At 46.1% G+C, this 19,507-nt stretch overlaps 2 protein-coding genes across 2 annotated transcripts in view; one reads left to right on the top strand and one right to left on the bottom strand.

Moving 5' to 3' along the window:
* The window catches only part of LOC135254507 (attractin-like), a 76,911-nt gene extending 65,856 nt beyond the window's left edge, over positions 1–11,055 (bottom strand). Inside the window, exons 1-2 of the mRNA XM_064334717.1 lie at positions 10,677–11,055; positions 8,979–10,068 (exon numbers count right to left, since the gene is read on the bottom strand). Of these exons, the coding sequence (XP_064190787.1) occupies positions 8,979–9,235 (257 nt within the window). The 5' untranslated portion in view covers positions 9,236–10,068; positions 10,677–11,055. The remainder of the gene's footprint in view (positions 1–8,978; positions 10,069–10,676) is intronic.
* Positions 11,056–16,704: 5,649 nt separating this feature from the next.
* Positions 16,705–19,507, top strand: part of dnaaf9 (dynein axonemal assembly factor 9) — a 37,523-nt gene continuing 34,720 nt past the window's right edge. The window contains exon 1 of the mRNA XM_064334723.1: positions 16,705–16,859. Within this exon, the coding sequence (XP_064190793.1) occupies positions 16,804–16,859 (56 nt within the window). The 5' untranslated portion in view covers positions 16,705–16,803. The remainder of the gene's footprint in view (positions 16,860–19,507) is intronic.

Here is a 19,507-nt window from a genome sequence, read left to right as displayed (position 1 = left end):
GTTGTGGAGTGATTTAGCCGAGTGAATTCGGGAAAGCCCAGGGGGCAAACACAGCGGACCGCACAAGGATTCCCGGAGGGGGATTTACCGCTGGTCAGCGAACGGGACTTTTCCGGGGGAATTCGACAGAGGAGGAACGTCGGGCCTGCACTGCCACGGTCAGTTTGACTGGAGAGTGACCCGCTCCTTTTAACACCCCGACAGGTTCCTCTCAGACCGTCCCGCGCACGCAGACAGGCTTCCTGTTTCACTTTGAGGGGGGTGAGCTCTCGCAGTTTAATATTACGCAAAACGTGATCTCAAAGATACGGCCCACATGCCCGCATGCTATAGGTCAGCCGTTTGAAAACGAGGGGCCGGCATTGGCGGCCAGTCAAACAGCCGACGGTGCAAATCTCAAGTCATTTCTCTTCAAGTTTCGTATTTCATGTTTTTGCATGAAACTGATCCAACTGCTCTGTTACTGCGCAGCAAGCGCACTTGAGTCCATTTCTGCTTGGATGCGCTTTTTAAACGCCCCAATCACCACGCTTTTCTGTAACACCACAATTTGGTCTTTCTATCATCCCCAAAAATTTAAACTGCTTAAACTGACTTCAGTTTAAAAAACTAATAATCATAGCAATGCAGAAATGTTGTGCATTAATGAGATTATTTGTCCTCCCTGGTCTGAATACAGTGGAAGTCTCTGTTCAAAACCCCCATTGGCCATGTACATGGAGACCAGGGTTGCCTCTTCTGCCACAACAGAGAAGAGGACCAGGCTGGAACTCTGCCTAAAGGAGAGCCTGAAGGAAGAGGGGCGACAATGGCAAACCTGGCAATCCCTTTCCTGTGCACAATCCTGGGAGTGAACCTTATGAAGCTTAATTATGACTGTGAAGGTCACCGGCGAAGAAATAATGTCCGCAAATACCAAAAGCCTGGGACAGGATATGCGCCAATCGAGAAATAAAATAACAGGAAGTAGAAAACAATAAAAGGAGACCACGGCTACAGCCTGGGTCTCCAGGGCAACAGGCCCTGATATAGAGACAATTGGAGGGGGGGAGGGGGACACGTCTGACCACGCCCTCGGACTGCATCCGGCCACCCCAGAGACGCCCCTGTGGAGGACCGAGGGCGCGTCCAGCCCCGGGACGTTGGCCGGACCAATCAGCCGTCACCCGTTAGCGCCCAGGTGAGCAAGCGCAGGTTACCGCGAACACGTTTCCCACCAGCAGGGGGAGCAGCGGGTGGCCGTCAGAACTGGCCAGACTTTGTCAGCCAAAGAGGACTTTAGAATCAAACATCCAAAGAGTCTTATCAGCCCTTTGGGATTCATACAATCTACTGTTTATCAGTAGACCTCGGGCACGTGGGGGGGTCATTTCTCAGTCCTGTTTCGTTTCTGTCTCAGGAGCAACACTGGGTCTCACTAACGGCTCACACAATGCACTCCTGAGTCTCACGAGGCTCCACTAAAACCCAAACAGGAGCAAAGAGCAGAATGAGGAAACAAATTCCACGCACTGTGAGACCAGTCAGAATCAAACTGAAAGAGCCCTCATCATAAACAGCCTTCCTGTAAACGACACCTTCACATTATTCCAGACCTTGTTTTCTTGAAAGGAGAGCTTCTAAGATTTTTTGCACGACGGATGTTGTTCGAAACCCGCCGCGGAAGGCGCTTAATTAAGTCAGGTGTGAGCAGATGAGTCAGGCAGGTGAGGATGCCAGAGGCAGCGAATTCAACTCGTCGGGGAGTATAATGAGGACAAGCATGTGACAGAAGGTGGCCAATCGCAAGGCGAGTCCCGACAGGAAGTTGACAACAGGGTCCAAGGGTTCTGGACTTTAAAAGCGAAAGGACTCATATCTTTTGTTGGCAGCCAGCCTTCTTGTGGTTTTTATGGCAGGTCATGTGGGACAGTAGTGTCCCAGTGTAGTCAGCACAGAGTTAGTCAGCACATCACACCTACCCTTGGCCTACGAAGCAAGCCAAGCTCACTCACACCATTACATTACATCACATTACAGGCATTTAGCAGACGCTCTTATCCAGAGCGACTTACATAGCATTTTTTACATTGTATCCATTTATACAGCTGGATATATACTGAAGCAATTTCGGTTAAGTACCTTGCTCAAGGGTACAACGGCAGTGTCCTACCCGGGAATCGAACCTGCGACCTTTCGGTTACAAGCCCAGTTCCTTACCCACTGTGCTACGCTCCGTCCTACAAAAGCACCCGTGCACAACGACTAGCTTTTCAGGAACGGCCGCTGCAGGTAAGGATTCCACAACAACCGGCTGGCTAACGTTTGAAAGGTTAAAGGCCCTTCCCGCCGGAGCACATGACCGCGTCGGCCAATGAGCAGCCGCCTTCCAAACGCAGCCTTCCTGCGAGCCAGCTGTCTCGATTCCAGCGCCGAGATCGCTGCGCGGACCGTGGGAGGGCTGTTTGAGCAGCAGAACAAACGCGCCAGGCCCGAACGCCGACGGGCAGGCGGGCTTTTGTGCAAATCGCTGAACAAACGATCGCTTCCGCGAGACAGAGGCCGCCGGGCTCCGCACCTAGCGCGCTATTCTTCGCCCGCTAACGAGAGCGCTAATGCTCCTCTCTGTACCGAGAAGGCCACCATCTAGCTCCAGCGACCCGAATTGCCTCCTCACAACGGCCTCTAACGACTGCTTCATTTCAACACCTCGAAAGAGGGGTACTCAATTTCAAACACCATACCCCCCAGCACAAACACTCAGTAGGTGTTGTGAGTGATCTGAGTGTACTGGGTCTTCACCCCCCCCCACCCCCGAGGATGAAAATGGTCGTTATGATGTTATTAAGACACGGGAATGCCTAAAAGGTGATGATGTCACACGAAGGAGGTTGGCGAACAGCAATGGGGGGGGGAGGGCTGAGCATCACTCCTGACAACAGAAACGAATGCATGCGCGCGCGCGCGCGCGCACACACGCACACACTCACAGACTCATGCATGCACACACACACACTCCCGCACACATGCACACACACACTTATGCACGCATGCACAAACACACACACACACTCTTGCACACACTCACACACACACACACACTTATGCACGCATGCACTAACACACACACGCACACACACTCTTGCACACAAACACACACACTCTTGCACACACGCACACACTCTCTCTCTCTCAAGGTTGTGTTCCACCCTTATTCACCCCTCCACCTCTCAGCCGGTGATCCATTCCATGACGGAATCTCTTCATCACCCAGAGCGTTATTAACCAGCGCGATCTGGCAGATCCGACAGGTTCGCCTCGTGGATTTATGCTTCCGGCTGTGCGGCAGCGGCTCAAACCTGCCCGTTTCGCTTGTGTGTCTGAGCTGTCCTCCCCCCCTCCCCCCTAAGCCTAACCCCGAAACCCCCCCCTATTTATTATCTGCACATAATGCATGTGTTTGACAGCAGCAAGATTGGACTTTAGCCTGGATTGAATCAACATCAGTCCTCAACACTTTTCCTTCAACTTCTGTCAACATAATCTTTGGTTAGAAAAACAACAATCTGTTTAATGGGTGTTTAATGCTGTTTGCATGAAGATAGCTACTTTGAACACTGAGTACATAATTTAGATAATTCTGCTGGAATTATCAAAATGCACACACACACACAAAAACACACACACAGACACATACACACACAGAAGTGACAGAGACTACACCAATCCAATGCCAGGAGAGGACAGAGTGCACAGACAGGGAGGCCCATCAGGGCAGCAGTGAATCCTAAGCCTGGCTTATTCCCAGCTCAGGTCGACCGCAGCATCAGAGAGGAACTCCTGGACCTCACATCGCATTTCCTGGAGACGCGGCTTAATGGTTTCGATCAAAACCCATTTCTGCCCAGGGAGCCCAGACAGCCGAGCTCTCCGCACGGTTCCCACAAAGTGCTTATGCTTCCGTTTTCCTCCACAAGCAATCCCCGAGTTACAGTCTCATACCCAAGCAATACCAAGTTACAGGTCTCCATCCTAAGCAATCCAAGTTACAGTCTCTTCCCCGAGCCAGCCCAAATTACGGTCTCTTCCCTAAGCATTCCAAGTCACAGTGTCCTCCCCAAACAATCCCAAATTACAGTCTCTTCTACCAGCCATCCCCAGTTACACTCTCCTCCCCTAGTGATCCCAAGTTACAGTCTACTCCCCAAGCGAACACAAGTTGCGGTCTCCTCCCTAAACAATCCAAGTCACGGTCTCTTGTGGACCACCCTGAGTGTCCGCTGGCACAGCCGCCCGCTCTACAGTGACCTCACACCATTTACACGCGCTGCTCACTCCCATCTCCCTGGCAACCCTGACCACTGGCACGCCGAGACCACCTCTCCCCTGCCTGACCCCGCCGTCTGTAATTACGGTCTGTAATCACGGTCTGTAATTACACACCGACAGAGCTCTCCAGAGTTCCCCTGATGTCACTGGCATCACACTCACACAGACACACAAACAAAAACACACAAACAAACACAAACACAATACAAACAAACACAAACACACAAATACAAACAAAAACACAGAGATACAAACACAAATATACAAACAAAAGCACACTAACACAATCAAACAAACACATAAACACAAAGACAAATACACAAACAAAAAAGCACAAATACAAACACACACACACACACACACACACATACCCCTAACCTCCACTCCCCTGAAGCATTTCAACACAAGTGCAATAAAGAAACACCCGAATACTTGGGCAACAGTAAGCCCAGCCTATTTTCCCGAGAAACATCGTCAGACATTAAACTGCTTTTATTGGGCTTTCATCGAACTGCGAGCCTCTGTTCTACTCAAGTGTTCGAGTTGTGCGCTTTCGAACCGCGCGACACGTTACATCACAAAACACGCCACCAGACTGACGCGCTTGCTTACCCAGATATTCCAGTCGACGAGACAAGAATGAACACGTCAGACTACTGTGCTTGCTTTCGGAACAACTGCCAAGCTCCCCTCTAAGGAAACAAACGTGTCCCGTCTCAGTCTGAGCTTTCACGGGGTTTACGGCATAGCCTGTGGGTCAGAAGCTCTGATTTTGGAGCGCCAGAGATCATTTCTGGTTTTTGCCAAATCTCTGCTCGATCACACAAATCGATCGCAAAACACCTGAGCTCGAATGGCGGAAAGCTGGTACCTCCAGCACACAGGCACCAAACCTGAGCCAAAATGGCGGAACGCTGGTACCTCCAGCACACAGGCGCCAAACCTGAGCCAAAATGGCGGAACGCTGGTACCTCCAGCACACAGGCACCAAACCTGAGCCCAAATGGCGGAAAGCTGGCACCTCCAGCACACAGGCATCGAATCAGAGCCGGAATGGCGAAATCACTTCCCCCTGCTACTCCGAACTTAAATTTGCAAAACAAACTTTTTTTTTATATACAAATTGGGTTTATTGTTACCTACAAAACAGCACGGGGATTGTGTTGTGTTTTTCCACAGGTTACACACGCCAAAAGCGAGGTCCCCCGTGGGCAGGTCAGACATTTATTTTTTCATAATCATATTGACTCAAAATTCAACAGCACTCACAGAATGGGAAAAGAAAACCCATAAATCCATAAACACCCAACCACAGCACACACACACACACGCACACACATCGACCTCCAGCTTTGGCTGAGTAATTTAGACAGAGTTCCTGGTAAACACACACTGCCTGCTGAGTGCTGCTTCCAGAACACGTGCAGCTATAGGCTATCGATGGGCCATTACTGCTGTAGCAGCCTTGGAGGCTAACAGTGGGCCAGTACCATTATAGCAGCATTGGAGGCTAACGATGAGCCGGTACCGCTATAGCAGCCTTGGAGGCTAACAGTGGGCCGGTACCACTATAGCAGCCTTGGAGGCTAACGATGAGCCGGTACCTCTATAGCAGCCTCAGAGGCTAACGGTGGGCCGGTACCACTATAGCAGCCTTGGAGGCTAACGATGAGCCGGTACCGCTATAGCAGCCTTGGAGGCTAACAGTGGGCCAGTACCATTATAGCAGCCTCACGGGCTAACGATGAGCCGGTACCGCTATAGCAGCCTCGGAGGCTAACGATGAGCCGGTACTGCTATAGCAGCTTCGGAGGCTAACGGTGGGCCGGGTACTGCTATAGCGGCCTGGCACCACTACAGAAAGAACTCCAGTACTGCTGAGAAGGCGGGAGGCGGGAGTGAGGAGACGAGAGAGAAGTCTCATCACTTCAGTCTTGCTCTCGGTTATTACACTCCTAACAGTCCTAGGGGAGGTTTTTGTCGAGACTGGAGGAGGATGAGGTGTTATTGGGGAATACGTGGGGGGGGGGTCCGCTTTGCAACTTTCTCCCTTGTGCTTTTCCATCGCCTTGGCAACCGGTCTTTCACAGCGAACGACTTGCGTTGAACAATGTTCAACGTGCGAATCCTAGCGAGCAACACACACCTGCCAAAGGGTGGAGGGGGGGGGTGATGATTACTCAAAGTGTCCAGCATGAACAAAGAGACCACAGGGGAAGGGAATGAGCACCTGACCTCAAAATAACAGACAAGAGCCCAGAGTGAGGGCTCCCCAAAAAAGTCGACCACTTTTCAGGTGCATCAGTCAGCCTAAAATCTGCCCAATGCATCAACTTTAACATACTAATCCTCATCCTCATCCTAATTCAGAGCAGTTTGATCCAGTCCAGGTTTTCACTAGAACCAGTGCAGTGTTGGGGGAAGTTTAACAGTCCGTTTCAGAACCGGGCCCAAAACGCTGCCGCTCCCGTCCCGCCAGAGAGCGCCCGTCCCGTTTGCGTGCGGCTCAGAGAGAGGCGCTGCGGGCCAGGCGGTATCTGTTACCGACGGCGACGACGGAAGAAGAGCGAGACGAGTTTGAGCAGGGCGCCGTGGGGAAAAAAAGCAGTCTGGGCTTTTTTTTTTTTTTTTTTTTTTTTTAACATCGGCGCAGAATTAAAAATCAGAGCGTATACGCGCCAGTGCCCCAAAATAACCCGGCCCCTCCGGGGCGGACCGGCGGGCGCCTGTTCCCCGTCCATCGCCGCGGCATGCAGGGCCCGATCAAAGCAAATGGGACCGGCCCCAGAGCGACGAAAAAACAAGGAAGAGGACGAGGATTAGGCCCCATTACTGATATGAAAACTGCAAGCAGCAGAGAGCAGTCTCTCTCTCTCACTCTCTCAATAAAAAACAGCCCTGACCTTACATTACCAGACAATAAGCTGGCTTTCTCCCACACAAGCTCTTTTTGCTGCAATATACATGTGGGTGTGTGTGAGAGAGAGAGAGAGAAACAGTGCGTATGTATGTGAGTGAGTGAAAGTGTGTGTGTGTGTGTGTGTGTGTGTGTGTGTGTGTGTGTGCATGCGTGAGCGTGTGTGTCCTGAGTATCCCTCTACCTTGGTACTGACAACTGTGAGCACAATCCACACACAGACAGACACACACACACACACACACACTCACAGGCCTTTTCCACTTCGAGGCAAACAGGCCCTGTCTCTCTTAACTACGCAAGCAGTGGCAAGGAGCAGAGGAACTCTGGGACCCCTGGAATTATGAATGAAAAGCGCTAGTCTTGTACAGCTTATTAAATAAAATAAAAGCCACGACATAGGACACGTGTGCATCCCTGCAACAAAACAAGCTCAGTCTTCAGCATGTGATGCGGCTACACTGCACCGCTGAGCCATTAGCTCTGAAACAGCATTCTGTCCACTCCTTTTAACGGACAAACCAAACTAATTTCCTTCATTAGATCAATGTCCCTAACGGTCGCGGCGAGACTACGGCTGCCGCTGTATCACCATGGGCACCAGTGAGAACTTAACGCACACAAAGAACACATATTCGCCTGCGTGTGTAAATATTTGCGGTTTATAAGCACATATTCACGCCGAATTAACACCACAATCAATGTAAATCACGAATGGGTGGGATAAACCAACGTCTGAAGATAAGATGATGGTGGATTTACCCATGCGTCTATTTGCTCATACTCCTTTTTAAAAACACGGTGGTTCACATAAACAAGAGCAGGCTATTTTCTTCAGTTTTGACAGCTTTTTATAAAAGCCCTGGAGGTAAATCCTATACTCCGCTTAAATAAGCAACCGTTTCACAACATCACCCCCTCATTATGGTCTCGACGTCACCTTAAATTATTGTTGTTGACTAACTTTTTACTTTTTATGGGGATGAACCAGGTGTTTTTATTACATTTCTACTTCCTACCATAATTTAGGTCTAAAAGATATAGCCTTAAGTGCTACTTTTAATGCTATAGTTTCCCGATCTCCCAGAGTCCAAGATAATGAATTCTGCCAAAATCGTCCATCATGCCCGCGTGATGGACGATTGTAAAACGGTCAAATTCGGTTCAATCCCATGCACTTTGGCAACATACGCCGCCTTTCCTTCAAACGATTTTGACGACGAAGCAAAGATAGGGAACAAATCCATGCTAGCATTAGCATAGAAAACAGTCCCAAGTGACGGACATCGGAAGCCGTGAGAGTAGTAGCCTAGCCTATATAGGCTATGCTACAGTAAGATTGCCGCACGAGCAAATCTGGTACGTCCAAAATGAATCCTAAATTACATTGTTTCCCAGCCATGGAATTGGTTACATATAGATTAGGCACAAGCAGCCCAGCGATATATGGGGAATCATTTTTGTTTTAGATTTTAGAGAGACGTACAGCTCGCTGGTAACCTGCTATCACGATGTGACAGTTGGGTTACTTGTTTGCAAGCCAAATACGTGAAAACAACGATTGCTTGCTTGTTAATAATTTTAGACAACTTGTTCATCAGTTGAATTAAGGTCCTGCAAGAGAGGAAGAACCAATCCCTAGTCAATTCTGTCTGCGGAAACATTGTTGCAAGTAAGCGGTGCTTTTGAAGCGACTGGATTATAGGAAACTCAGTAGGCAAAAACTGCTATTCACGTAATTGTGGCATCTTACCTGAATCGTCCCCCGCAGTGTTGGCACTGCTCCCCAGCCCAACCGGGATCGCACAAACAGTTGCCGGTGGCGGGGTTGCACTGCCCGTTCAGACACACTCTGTCGCATTCCTTCGCCTTCGCGGCGGACGGCTGACCAAGCAAGACCAAAGCCGCGATCATCAAGAGCAGGCTTTGCAGCGCCGAGCCGGGCGGACTTCGGGGGGACACACCGCGGCTCGCGCTCCGACCAAAGGCCCGCTGCATCTCACCGTCCATCCTCGCAATAATTCACAAGCGGCGTTTCGTCTTTGTGTAGTCCCTTCTAGATTCTTGCTTCAGTTACCCAAAAAAAAAAAAAATCCTTAGCACACCGTACTCTATAATGTTCGCGTTCAATTCGCAACAAAAATAGACCCACTTTCTTCGATCCTGGTCGACAGACTTAAGATGTAATCATTTGTACCGTGGTGCTCCAAGTTCCCAGGAATTTCGGACAGCTCTCCCGGTTCCCGTTCGGTGGTCCAGATCTCTCCGCGGGACTAGTTTTCTTGCAACCTCGTTCACATTCTCCTTAATCCTCAACAGCTTCGAGCATACTGACACCTGGAAATGACGTCTAAATCAGCGGGAGCGCGGAAAGGGGACGAGCCGCAGGACTCTGAGCTGCAGCGCGGGGGATTTAATTTTGCTGGGGCCGTTTACAGAACCAAGAAGTGTTCACAACGTGAGATTACATATAGACCATTTTCACTAAAGTTGAAATTCAGTCCCACCGGCGACGTGAAATCTCTGTTATTTAATGTTTAGTGATTTGCGGTGTAAATGATCGTGTTTTTATTTAGGCTACACAAGAACGTATTTATAGAAGTGTAAAGAACGATGTTAATTGTTTTTTTTTTAATAGTTAGAAAACTGATACAACTGCTCGCCCACCAAAATAACAATGTCGAGATGAAAGATTATTTCGGAAATTGGGAGCTCAAACGATTAACAGAATGTAAGGACATTGACTGTGTGTAAATATTGGGACTTGAATCAAATTTACGTAGACCGCCGTGGTAGGCCAGTCTTGAAGTTCTGCCTAGTCGTTGCCTGACGTCAGTCAGCATCTGGAAAAGAAAAGTGCGCGAGATTTTTTGGATGGGTTCTGTCAGGTTTTAGTACAGCGTTATAATTTATAACAGGAGTTGAACATACTGAACCCCGGTCACAGCGGTGATCTGCCTCATAAAGCCTTTGAACTTGATAATTAACATCGCGAGCATGCCGCTGTCATGTACTAATGTAATCCAAGGCACTGGTCCTTGAATTGCCTCCAGTGTTGAGCTACGTCTTGACAGGTGGTTTGTTGGATAAGGCAATCAAGTTAAATTACATAAGTCACGATAACAAAAACAAAAAAAAGACTGAAGTAAGATCATCTAACGGAACTGTTACACGAATGCCCCGTTTCAGCGATTTGTGATGTCCGGCCAGGTTTCCAGGCAGTGTTAATACAAGATAAGGCTCTGGTAATCTGTTTTGCTTGGGCCTTATCTTACGAGAACCTGTTTTCGCATTTGGGTTGTCTTACAGACTGTTTGGTTTGTGATAGGCTATGGGCCCACCACCTGGGATGCTGCCCTGAGTTTCTTATACATTCCTATCATGTTTTTGTTCATTATAAATATGAAATATATTGGCACTAGCTTTTGATGTAGGCCCTTTCAATACTCACATAGCAAAGTAACTGTTCGCTTTTAGGGGGGATTGATGTCCTGGTCATGATGTCATCTTTAATGCAGTGGCCATGGAGTTCTACCAGCACTACACATATTATGTACCAGTCTCCAGGTAAGGCCTATCTTCTGAAGTTTGAACCAGGTGCCCTATCACCCATTGAATAGTTTCATTGTCAAGACATACAGTCCATTGTAGCTCAAGAAAATTGCTTTTTGAAGCAGAAGAAGAGAGCACCCTCCCCTATAAATCTGATGCCGTGCATCAGCTGAATTGATTTCTGCCTCCAGCGCGCGGGTGCAAAGCTGCCAATACTTTGTCAAAGTAATTTACTGAGTAGCGGGCCAGTGAGGCCACTGCATCTAAACTTTTAACGATAGAACCCTCGCAGGTATTTTGAGTTTTTTTTTTTTTTTTTTTTACTTTTAAAAGAGCTCGATGAATTCTCTAATTATTGGAAAGATTCACTAATGAGCCTCTGAATTAATTATCCTTTCATCAGATAGGAGCCCTCTTCCAGTCGCCCTGTTAAATTTCCCTAGTGCACACATTCAGTTGCGTGTCACCTGGTTAATTGGTGTAGCAAAGCGGCGCGGCTGAAGTCAACCTGAGGAGCAGAGCGTCATTTATTTTAATTGCACATTCGAGGAAGCCTAATGCGCTGCTCATCACGAGCAAGCGAATTGAGCCGTTTGCCGAGGTTCGCCGATCTCGCGCATAACTTGCCGCGATTTAGAATGATCACCTAGCTGATGGGGCTTTCTCTGCGATTCTTACGAATTGATTACAGAGCTCACCTATCTCTCAGAACCTTAAAGTCCAAAGCTCGCAACTGATGGACAACTAATACAAATCTGCAGTCATAACATTTCTGTAGGTACGTGAGCTGAACTAGTGGGAGGTGAGTGGTAGAGTTTCAGTCTCGTTTGAAATTAGTTCTTGTCTGACCGTCACGGGGTATTCACACGGGCCGGACGACAGCATAGTATACATAATTTAAATAAGGCAGTTGGCAACTAAGGTCCTGATTTGTTAAGACCTTCAGCGCTTGTTAAATGTTTGGACATGTCATTGGTTTTGAGTGTGCTAAAAAGTTTTGTATGTCTTAAAAAATGTCTTGGTATATCGGGCCCTAAGGATTTGCAATCAAACCACAAACAGGGTTTGCTGACCTTTTCCTATGAACTGTTTTTCCACATCTTGCGCCGTGCGCCTTGACGACACCTGATTTGATTGGAACTCTGTCTATCATTAGCTCCTGAGGTGTTTTCTCACGACGTTAAAGGTGTTTTGTCTCAGTCAGCTTGGCTAAATGCGCCAACCAAAAATACCTTGAATTGCAAAGTGTTCTAGAGCGAGACACACTGTCAATTTACTGAGCACATCAAAGCAACGTGATGGGCTTTAAATTACACCTGGGCATTTCAGACTGAGGAGGAAACACCAAAAACAGGGTATGGTATAGAAAGAGAGGTGGACTTGTCTGAAAGAGTGCAACAGTATGCACATGAGTTCTGCTGCTCAATGAAACAAACATATAACCCCTGAGGGAGAAGAGCTCCACACCCCCCCCCCCCACCATGCTTTTTACATGGAAGAGTGTGCGCATGTGTGTGTGTGTGTGTGTGCTTGTATGCATGTGTATGTAATTGTGTGACATCTACAAACAAGTGATGCACAGCCTGGATCTTCCATGTCCTGCTTACTGTCGTCATCTGGACAAGAAGTTGAAGCACTTACGGAGGAATAAATGCTGTAGTTGGAAAATCTTTTATCTCACATTAACAGAATCAGCGAGCCTTTATTTGCAATTTAACTTTTAAAAAATAACTTGTCTGAATACGCATGTAATCTTTATGTAATTGCAGCATTTGAAAGGTTTTTTTATGCTTATCGGGTTTTGTTGTTACCTTATGACTGGTGAAAGTTAGCCATTTTAAATTCAAACAGGTTCAACTCAAGACAGTTCATCTCCACAGTCAGTGACGATTCCAAACCTCGTTTGTCACCGTTCTATAAAACGTATGGCTTATTTACCACAATAAAAGCAGCCCTGCTCAACAGCGCCATCTTGTGTCCTGTTGAGTGATGTACCGCAAATTTACAGATTCATTAGTTCTATGATATTATGTCTTTATATTTTTCTTCAAGATAACATTCCTACAAGACTTTTGCCTCTATCACATAATTCACAGTACTTATCTCAAATCATATTCAAAAATAAAAATAAATAAGCAGTCAAATTCCCTGTGTGAAACAACAGGCCTATTTGTTGTGATTCTCAGACTTATCAAGATGGTGATTTGAAAGTATTTCAGTTTTTTGGTCGTTGGAGTTCTCAGCATGGTTGTATGTGGAAAGATGACGTATGTGGAAGTTTACATAGAGGGAGAATTACAGTTATCTTTAGCGCTGTGGTGAATGAAGATCTTGGAGGCAGTTAAGAGATTTTTTTACCCGACATGGGGCTGAAATTCTGCTTTCCCGCGACACAATATGGTGTAGATTTTTTTCTTTGTGTTTTATCTTTTGTCCTCTGTGTTTATGTGTTATCACATGTTGCCTCTTGGCCAGGACACCCATGAAGAAGAGATAAACATCTCAATGAGACCTTCTAAATACAATAGGATAAATACAATAAACCGCAACTAGGTGGCAGCATGAATGTGTATAGAAAGTGTTGAGTTCAAAGTAGCAGAAAAGTTCACCCACTTCAGCCAAGATTGGCCAGTGGCCTGATGTGTACACTGCATAGTGTTTTCACTATAAATACATAGTTTGAGCTCCAGTTAATTAGGTTTGGATGAGAGAGACAGATAATCTGAAACTTGAGAGAGAGGGTAAGATTGGCCATAAAATTTCCAGTAGGTTACAGTCCCTCTGACAGGGTTGCTAAGTTACAGACTCAAGCCTCATCAGATATAACATGTAGGTTGGGGAACATTTTAGATTATGGTGCAGTTATTACAGCTTAATTAAGAATGAATAAGTAAAAATTAATGACTATACTTTATACTGTATTATTGCTCTGTTGTAAATTTCTGTTTTAAAATTAATAAACAGTAGTACATGAAACATGTTGTCTGGAAAGAGGCAAGAGTTTTCAGATTGAGAAATTCAGAACAAGTCTTAACATTCACTGTTGTCGTCTTATCTAAACACTCCTTAATTTAACGGTTGGTCATACACTGTCAAGTCAGCTGTTCTTAAAAAAAAAAAAAGCTTTCATGAAGCTCAGATGCAAAATATAGCAATCAAAAGTTATTGGCCAACTTCCTAAGATGACAATACCGACAACCAAGAAACGCTCCACTGAAAATAGACAACCACTTAGTCACAGGGCCCAAGTTTATTTTTTTCAAACTATAAATCACAGCTCAGGAAGTCTTGAAATCCTGTTTTGTGCTTGTCCGTGGACTGCAGGATGTGGGCTAAGGGTGAGCAATCACTAGTTCACCGGTAGAGAGACTGAGTTCTGTAGACCCAGATGACGCACTCTGCCTCACGGGAAGCACTGATCTTCTGGACAGAATGCCTGTGTGATGATGTCATGCCACAGTCAAGACAGATTTACAGACAAGTACAGAAGTGTAAAAGCACTGTTCAGCACACTGACCTCCTTTCCCAACATCTTCTTAGCACTTTAACACAAATTCAGTTTCAACATCAGCACTTTGACACCGGATTCACTCCAAAACTCCAGAGCTTCGTACGGCCAATCGGAGCCCAGCACTGCAACGCCAGGTTCCGTCCAATCTGAGCGCTTTGGATTTACTGCTCCAGTGCTGTGTCATCCATTCCGTTCACCTCACCGTGAACTTTCCAGACATACCAGCAGAGCACAGCACAGCCAGGGGAGAGGGAGAAAGGCAGAGAGAGGTGGGAAGGAGAGAGAGAGAGAGAGAGAGCGAGAGATACCGAATGGAAGAGAGAAAAGGGGGAAAGAGAGGGGGAGAGATAGAATGAGAGTAGAGAGGCATTGAGAGAGAGAGGGGTAGAGATAAAGAGAGAGAAAAAGAGACAATGAGAGGAGAGGGGAGAGAGAGGACAGAGGCAGAGAGATGGAAAGAGGGAGAGAGAGCACAGTAAACAAGATTCCAGGGGTGTAGTTCAGGCCAGTGCAGGAAAAGCCCCAGGCGCACACACACACACACACACACACAGGATTGTGTGGGACGGCAGTTCCTCAGGACGGAAGAGACACAAAAGAGGCCGTCCAACACCGGGAGCCTCAGGAAGTTCTGGGTCCCCTATCCGATCGCCGGCTTGCTCCTTACTCTATTAGGCCCACCTCACCAGCCACTGGGGTACAGAACACAGTTCCTGTTTACACGCTTTTCCATTTAGTCAGGGTTTCGTGTTCCCCCCCAGAGTTGAAGGAGGGAGTTGTTGTAATCATGTCCTGCGATTGTTTCATCTCAATGAGCGCATGTACATTCATCAGTGAAGAGTGTTTCAATAGCTGGATGCATTTTTTGCTGCGTGGTCACCTCTTTGGAGCTCACTAAAACGGCAGCAGCAGCGCTCAAGACGGATAAACAGTAGGTGAGGGCGCAGCATAAACACATTCGAAGGAATGTTGGTTTGCCCCACATTCATGCACGTGAGCCGTCTGCACATGCCCTAGGCACCGGAAACGGAACGCACACGGGAATATGGGATATCTTCAGTTTAAACCCTTACAAAAGTGCCACAACTTACCCGAATCATGTAGAATATTACTTTATGTCATTTTTAAGCAGTTTAACGTACTCTCTCCTCCACAGTCATCAAACCGCGTAACTCTAAATTATTTGTGTAATACTGTAATTACAGTATAGATAGGCCTGTAGGTCGTATTGTAAACAGTTATTGAGTGAAATGTAAGCATAATTATGACGGTCTCCACCCTCTTCTGTCTGTCTGTCTAAACACAAATCATCATGAAGTCGCTGTGAACCGTGATTTTCCTTCTCCCTGTTGCACATTGATCTCATGAAACTGAAAAGACGACGAAAAGGACACGCGGAAATAGGAAATTCACCCACCCAGGCTTTTCAGAAGAATTGCACAGAATGCCTATGCAATAAACATCTAGCAATTGTGCACGATAAATATGCTAATGTATAAGCCAAAAGCACCTCGGCTAAACGTGTATTTCCTAGGTTCAATAATATAGACATACAACAATTCATAAATCGTTAGGAATAAAAAACACAGGGAGTCGAAGTGATGTTATTATCATGTTATGTTTATTGTGCAGATCTATTTTTGTCGTTTTGATTACGATCACGTGTATTGCTCTCTTGTAGAGTAACAATGACACAGTGTTAAACTGGTCAGCTAACAAAAACAGTCCTTTCTTAGTGTTTTACATTACCTCATTCCTTTTCTCCTCAGAAGACTTATGTATTTCTTTGGTTAAACGTTTTACTGTTCACGCCCGCTTCATTTACCAGAAGATGCATTTTGCAGCTGGCCAGGGATCACCAAGTTAAATCTCGAGGAAGGCAGCGCATTGACCAAATATGCAACTATGTAAAAAGTAATTCACATCGTTCACAAGCCATCTTGTTGGGAAATAACGTGATTTATTTGTGATGCTGGATATGGTGCCGTTATTCAAGCCAGCTATCTTCTATTAATATACTTGTCATATAGCTAACTAGATGATTATAAACTATTTTTTAGAAACGACGTAGGTCTGCTTAGTATTATGCAGGTAGTTTTGAGTTTAATGATTCTTTTTTTTTTGACTGGTTAATTATAGCACGAAGCTGCAAAACATAAAATCAATTGCATTTCCGGTGCGATTGCACTCAAGTTGCATGACCGCTGTCAAGGGACGCTAGAGGACTTTACCATTCGCGATTTAGGGAAGACTACATTCCTATGGAATATAACACAGTGGCTGACGCAATCAAATAAACACGAAATGCGTCAAGACGATGAAAGTACAATATATTTTTAAAATATTATTATCTGCCGAGACAATAGTCAGGGTACCTAATGTTAAAAAAGAAACTCAATGTTAGAGACTCCCAACTTTCTCAGTATGGTTTAGGCGGTTGTCATACTTGGGGATTTTGCGTTGGGCTTTTGGCAGGAGGTTGGAAAACGTTATTTTGAATGTATGAAAGCCGAACATGGCCGGGATACGGAGAAAAAACGGAAAATATCAATGCATGAGCTCTGCCGTCGGGTAAAATGATCTTTATTTTTGAAGACCAGAGTAATATTTGAAAGTAGGGCAAGATTATTCATACGATATTGTCTTAGATAGCTGTGCTGCATTTGTTGTCGTTCTGGTTGCTAAGTCAGCCAATGATCTACATAAGGTTAGCTATCTGGCTAACACTCTACTGTCTGTTAACATTGTCATTTGCTTAGCTACTTAACGGTTAGCCTAGCCTAGCCAGTATTTAGCTGCCCTAACAGAATACAACAATGTCTAATGTCTAACGTTAGCTTGCTGGCTGATAATAGAGGTTTCCCCTTTTAGATAACTAGCTAGCCTGATAAAATGATTTGGCAAACGTGTGAGTAGTTATTGCTCCGCACATATGATAAAATGGAAAATCTGCGCATATATATGGTCATAATGTGATGTTGGCCAGTGCTATGTAACTTAATTAGCTCGCTAGCTAATTATTGCAAGGCTCCGTTTTTTTCACAGCATCCTCGAATGCTTCGATGTGTGTGGTTCAGCTAACGTTTGCTAGCTTGTTACATTTGCATTGTCTTTTGATTTCTAACCCTCAGATACCTATCGGAATTAATATTTGATAAGTTGTCAAATATGATTTCGATGATAATCGTCTAGGCTATATCGTTAACGGTTGCTAGTTCGCTTAGCCAAGTAATGTTAACCAGATTAAAGGTCGTTAGCTGAAGAAATAACAGTAGCTAGCTGCTAGGCACAGGTTTCACAAATTGCCCCCTTGGCAACTACAAACCCAGCAGATATGTGAATGTGTTTTAATAAGAGCTATCTGGAGGATACAATGTAACATTCGCTATGCTATCATTGAGCTTGGCTGGCTGAAGTGTGTGTATGTTTATTGTCTATGTTGCGAGCGCTCCTTTACGAATCGTTTTCGAATAATGTTGCATCTTGCAAAATTCCGAAAATTTCACGTTGGCGCATAAGTGCGGTCACGCACGTTTGGATTTGATTTTCGGAGTTCACGTTGACCTAGTTCTGCCGCGAGAATGAAGTCCTACCGGCTGATTACAGGGCACAGCGCCAGCGATCAAGCCTGCATGTTCTGACTTGCCTGGGTTTTCTGCCTTTGTGTGATGGGAGCTCCGTCTGAACCTGGCTTATCTTTAGGATTTTGATGAGATGCACGGACTGTTACCTGTATTAAATGTCCAGTTCAACCGTAAAGCTGACACCCTTTATTCACGATTGCCTGGGTTAGGCCGGTGTCATGCAATTAAAATTAGCCGATGATTTGTGACTTCTCTCGGGAGGAGTTTGACCTCTTCCCTTTTCTGTCATTCATTAGGATAATGTGAGGACGTTTGTTTGGAAGCTCGCCATAAAATATTAACGGAATCTTTAAAATAGAAACTGAACTAACCTTTGTTGGTTAGAATCGGATAAGAATTCTATAACAATTTCATTTCGGATGACAATTATGATATTTTATCCTTGTTGATGCAAACTCTTTATTCGTGTTGAACAAAGCTAACAAAGATAATCTGGTTTAAACTTAAATTTCCAGATAATGCAGGACTAATACTCACAGTATTGTGTGGATACTCGGAAAGGTACATAACAAACTAGCTGGAGCGTAGTTGGTTTAGTGGGCTACAACCATGCATGAAGTAGAACACATCTCCTGTTACAATCTCCCAAACGTGTACTAAACTCGCTATCCTTTTCCATTCCAATGCTTTTCTGGAATTGAACCGAGAATGGTAGATCTACGGGTCAGATTCGTCACTGCAGCTCGCGACCCTAACCAGGCCTTCCTCGCATGCACGCGCAGTAAATTAGCGGCTGTTTTACAGTGTTTGTTGACAGACCATTTGGAAACTGCCGGGCCGCGTTATTCTTGAACAGGAGGGCAGTTGATTGCCGCATGTTTCTGATCGTTTCTGTGCAGTAACCATGACTATGGAGTCGCAGTCCGAGCCAAAGCAGGAAACGAACTTTTTCGTCCACTGGCCAGAGTGGCTGGTGCATCCCAGAATTCACCAGCCAATTTCACTGTTTTCCTAGACAACTAAATGTTTAGAATATAATAGGCACTTCAAGTATTGGGTGGTTAGCGGTTTGGTAGACAAGTTTACCAGCCACAGGTAAAATTTACTGCTGTTTGGCTGGTGGCTGATGTTCATTTCCCACCCTGGTCCCAGTCCATTTCCCCCAAAATAAGGTGGATGTTTGCACATTTACCCAGAATCCTTCAGTGGGACTGCATGTGCCATCTCAGGGGTTAGTTCCTCAGTTCGACGCATCACGTTTCACCTATGAGCCGAGCAAACAGCCCGGTCCTGAAACTGAACCCGGCTCTGTTGCGCTCCAGTGTGTTTGAGCTGCCTTGGAAACCCGGCTGGGTTCGACCGCAGCACGTGCTTGTGAATTGAAGATTAGGCCTATCGGCCCACTGATTACATACAAAAGCGTATGACTGAGTTTGTTGCGGCAACGGGCCGTCTGTGTTTGCCCTATCCCCCATAGCCTCGACTGGGGCAGCAGCGACTTTGGTTACAGGCCGCGCCAGTTTCTTGCACGCAAGATGGCTGGCTGTGCACAGAGACCCGGGAAAGAACAGCTGCGATTTTGGCTCCGCTGAGCCAGAATGGCGGCCGCCTGCTGTAGGTGAGCAATCTGCTCAT

Source organism: Anguilla rostrata, chromosome 5 (genome assembly GCF_018555375.3).
Source record: "Anguilla rostrata isolate EN2019 chromosome 5, ASM1855537v3, whole genome shotgun sequence".
Lineage (NCBI taxonomy): Eukaryota > Metazoa > Chordata > Actinopteri > Anguilliformes > Anguillidae > Anguilla > Anguilla rostrata.
Note: the sequence above shows the minus strand (reverse complement) of the source record. Positions and strands in the feature narration are given on the sequence as shown.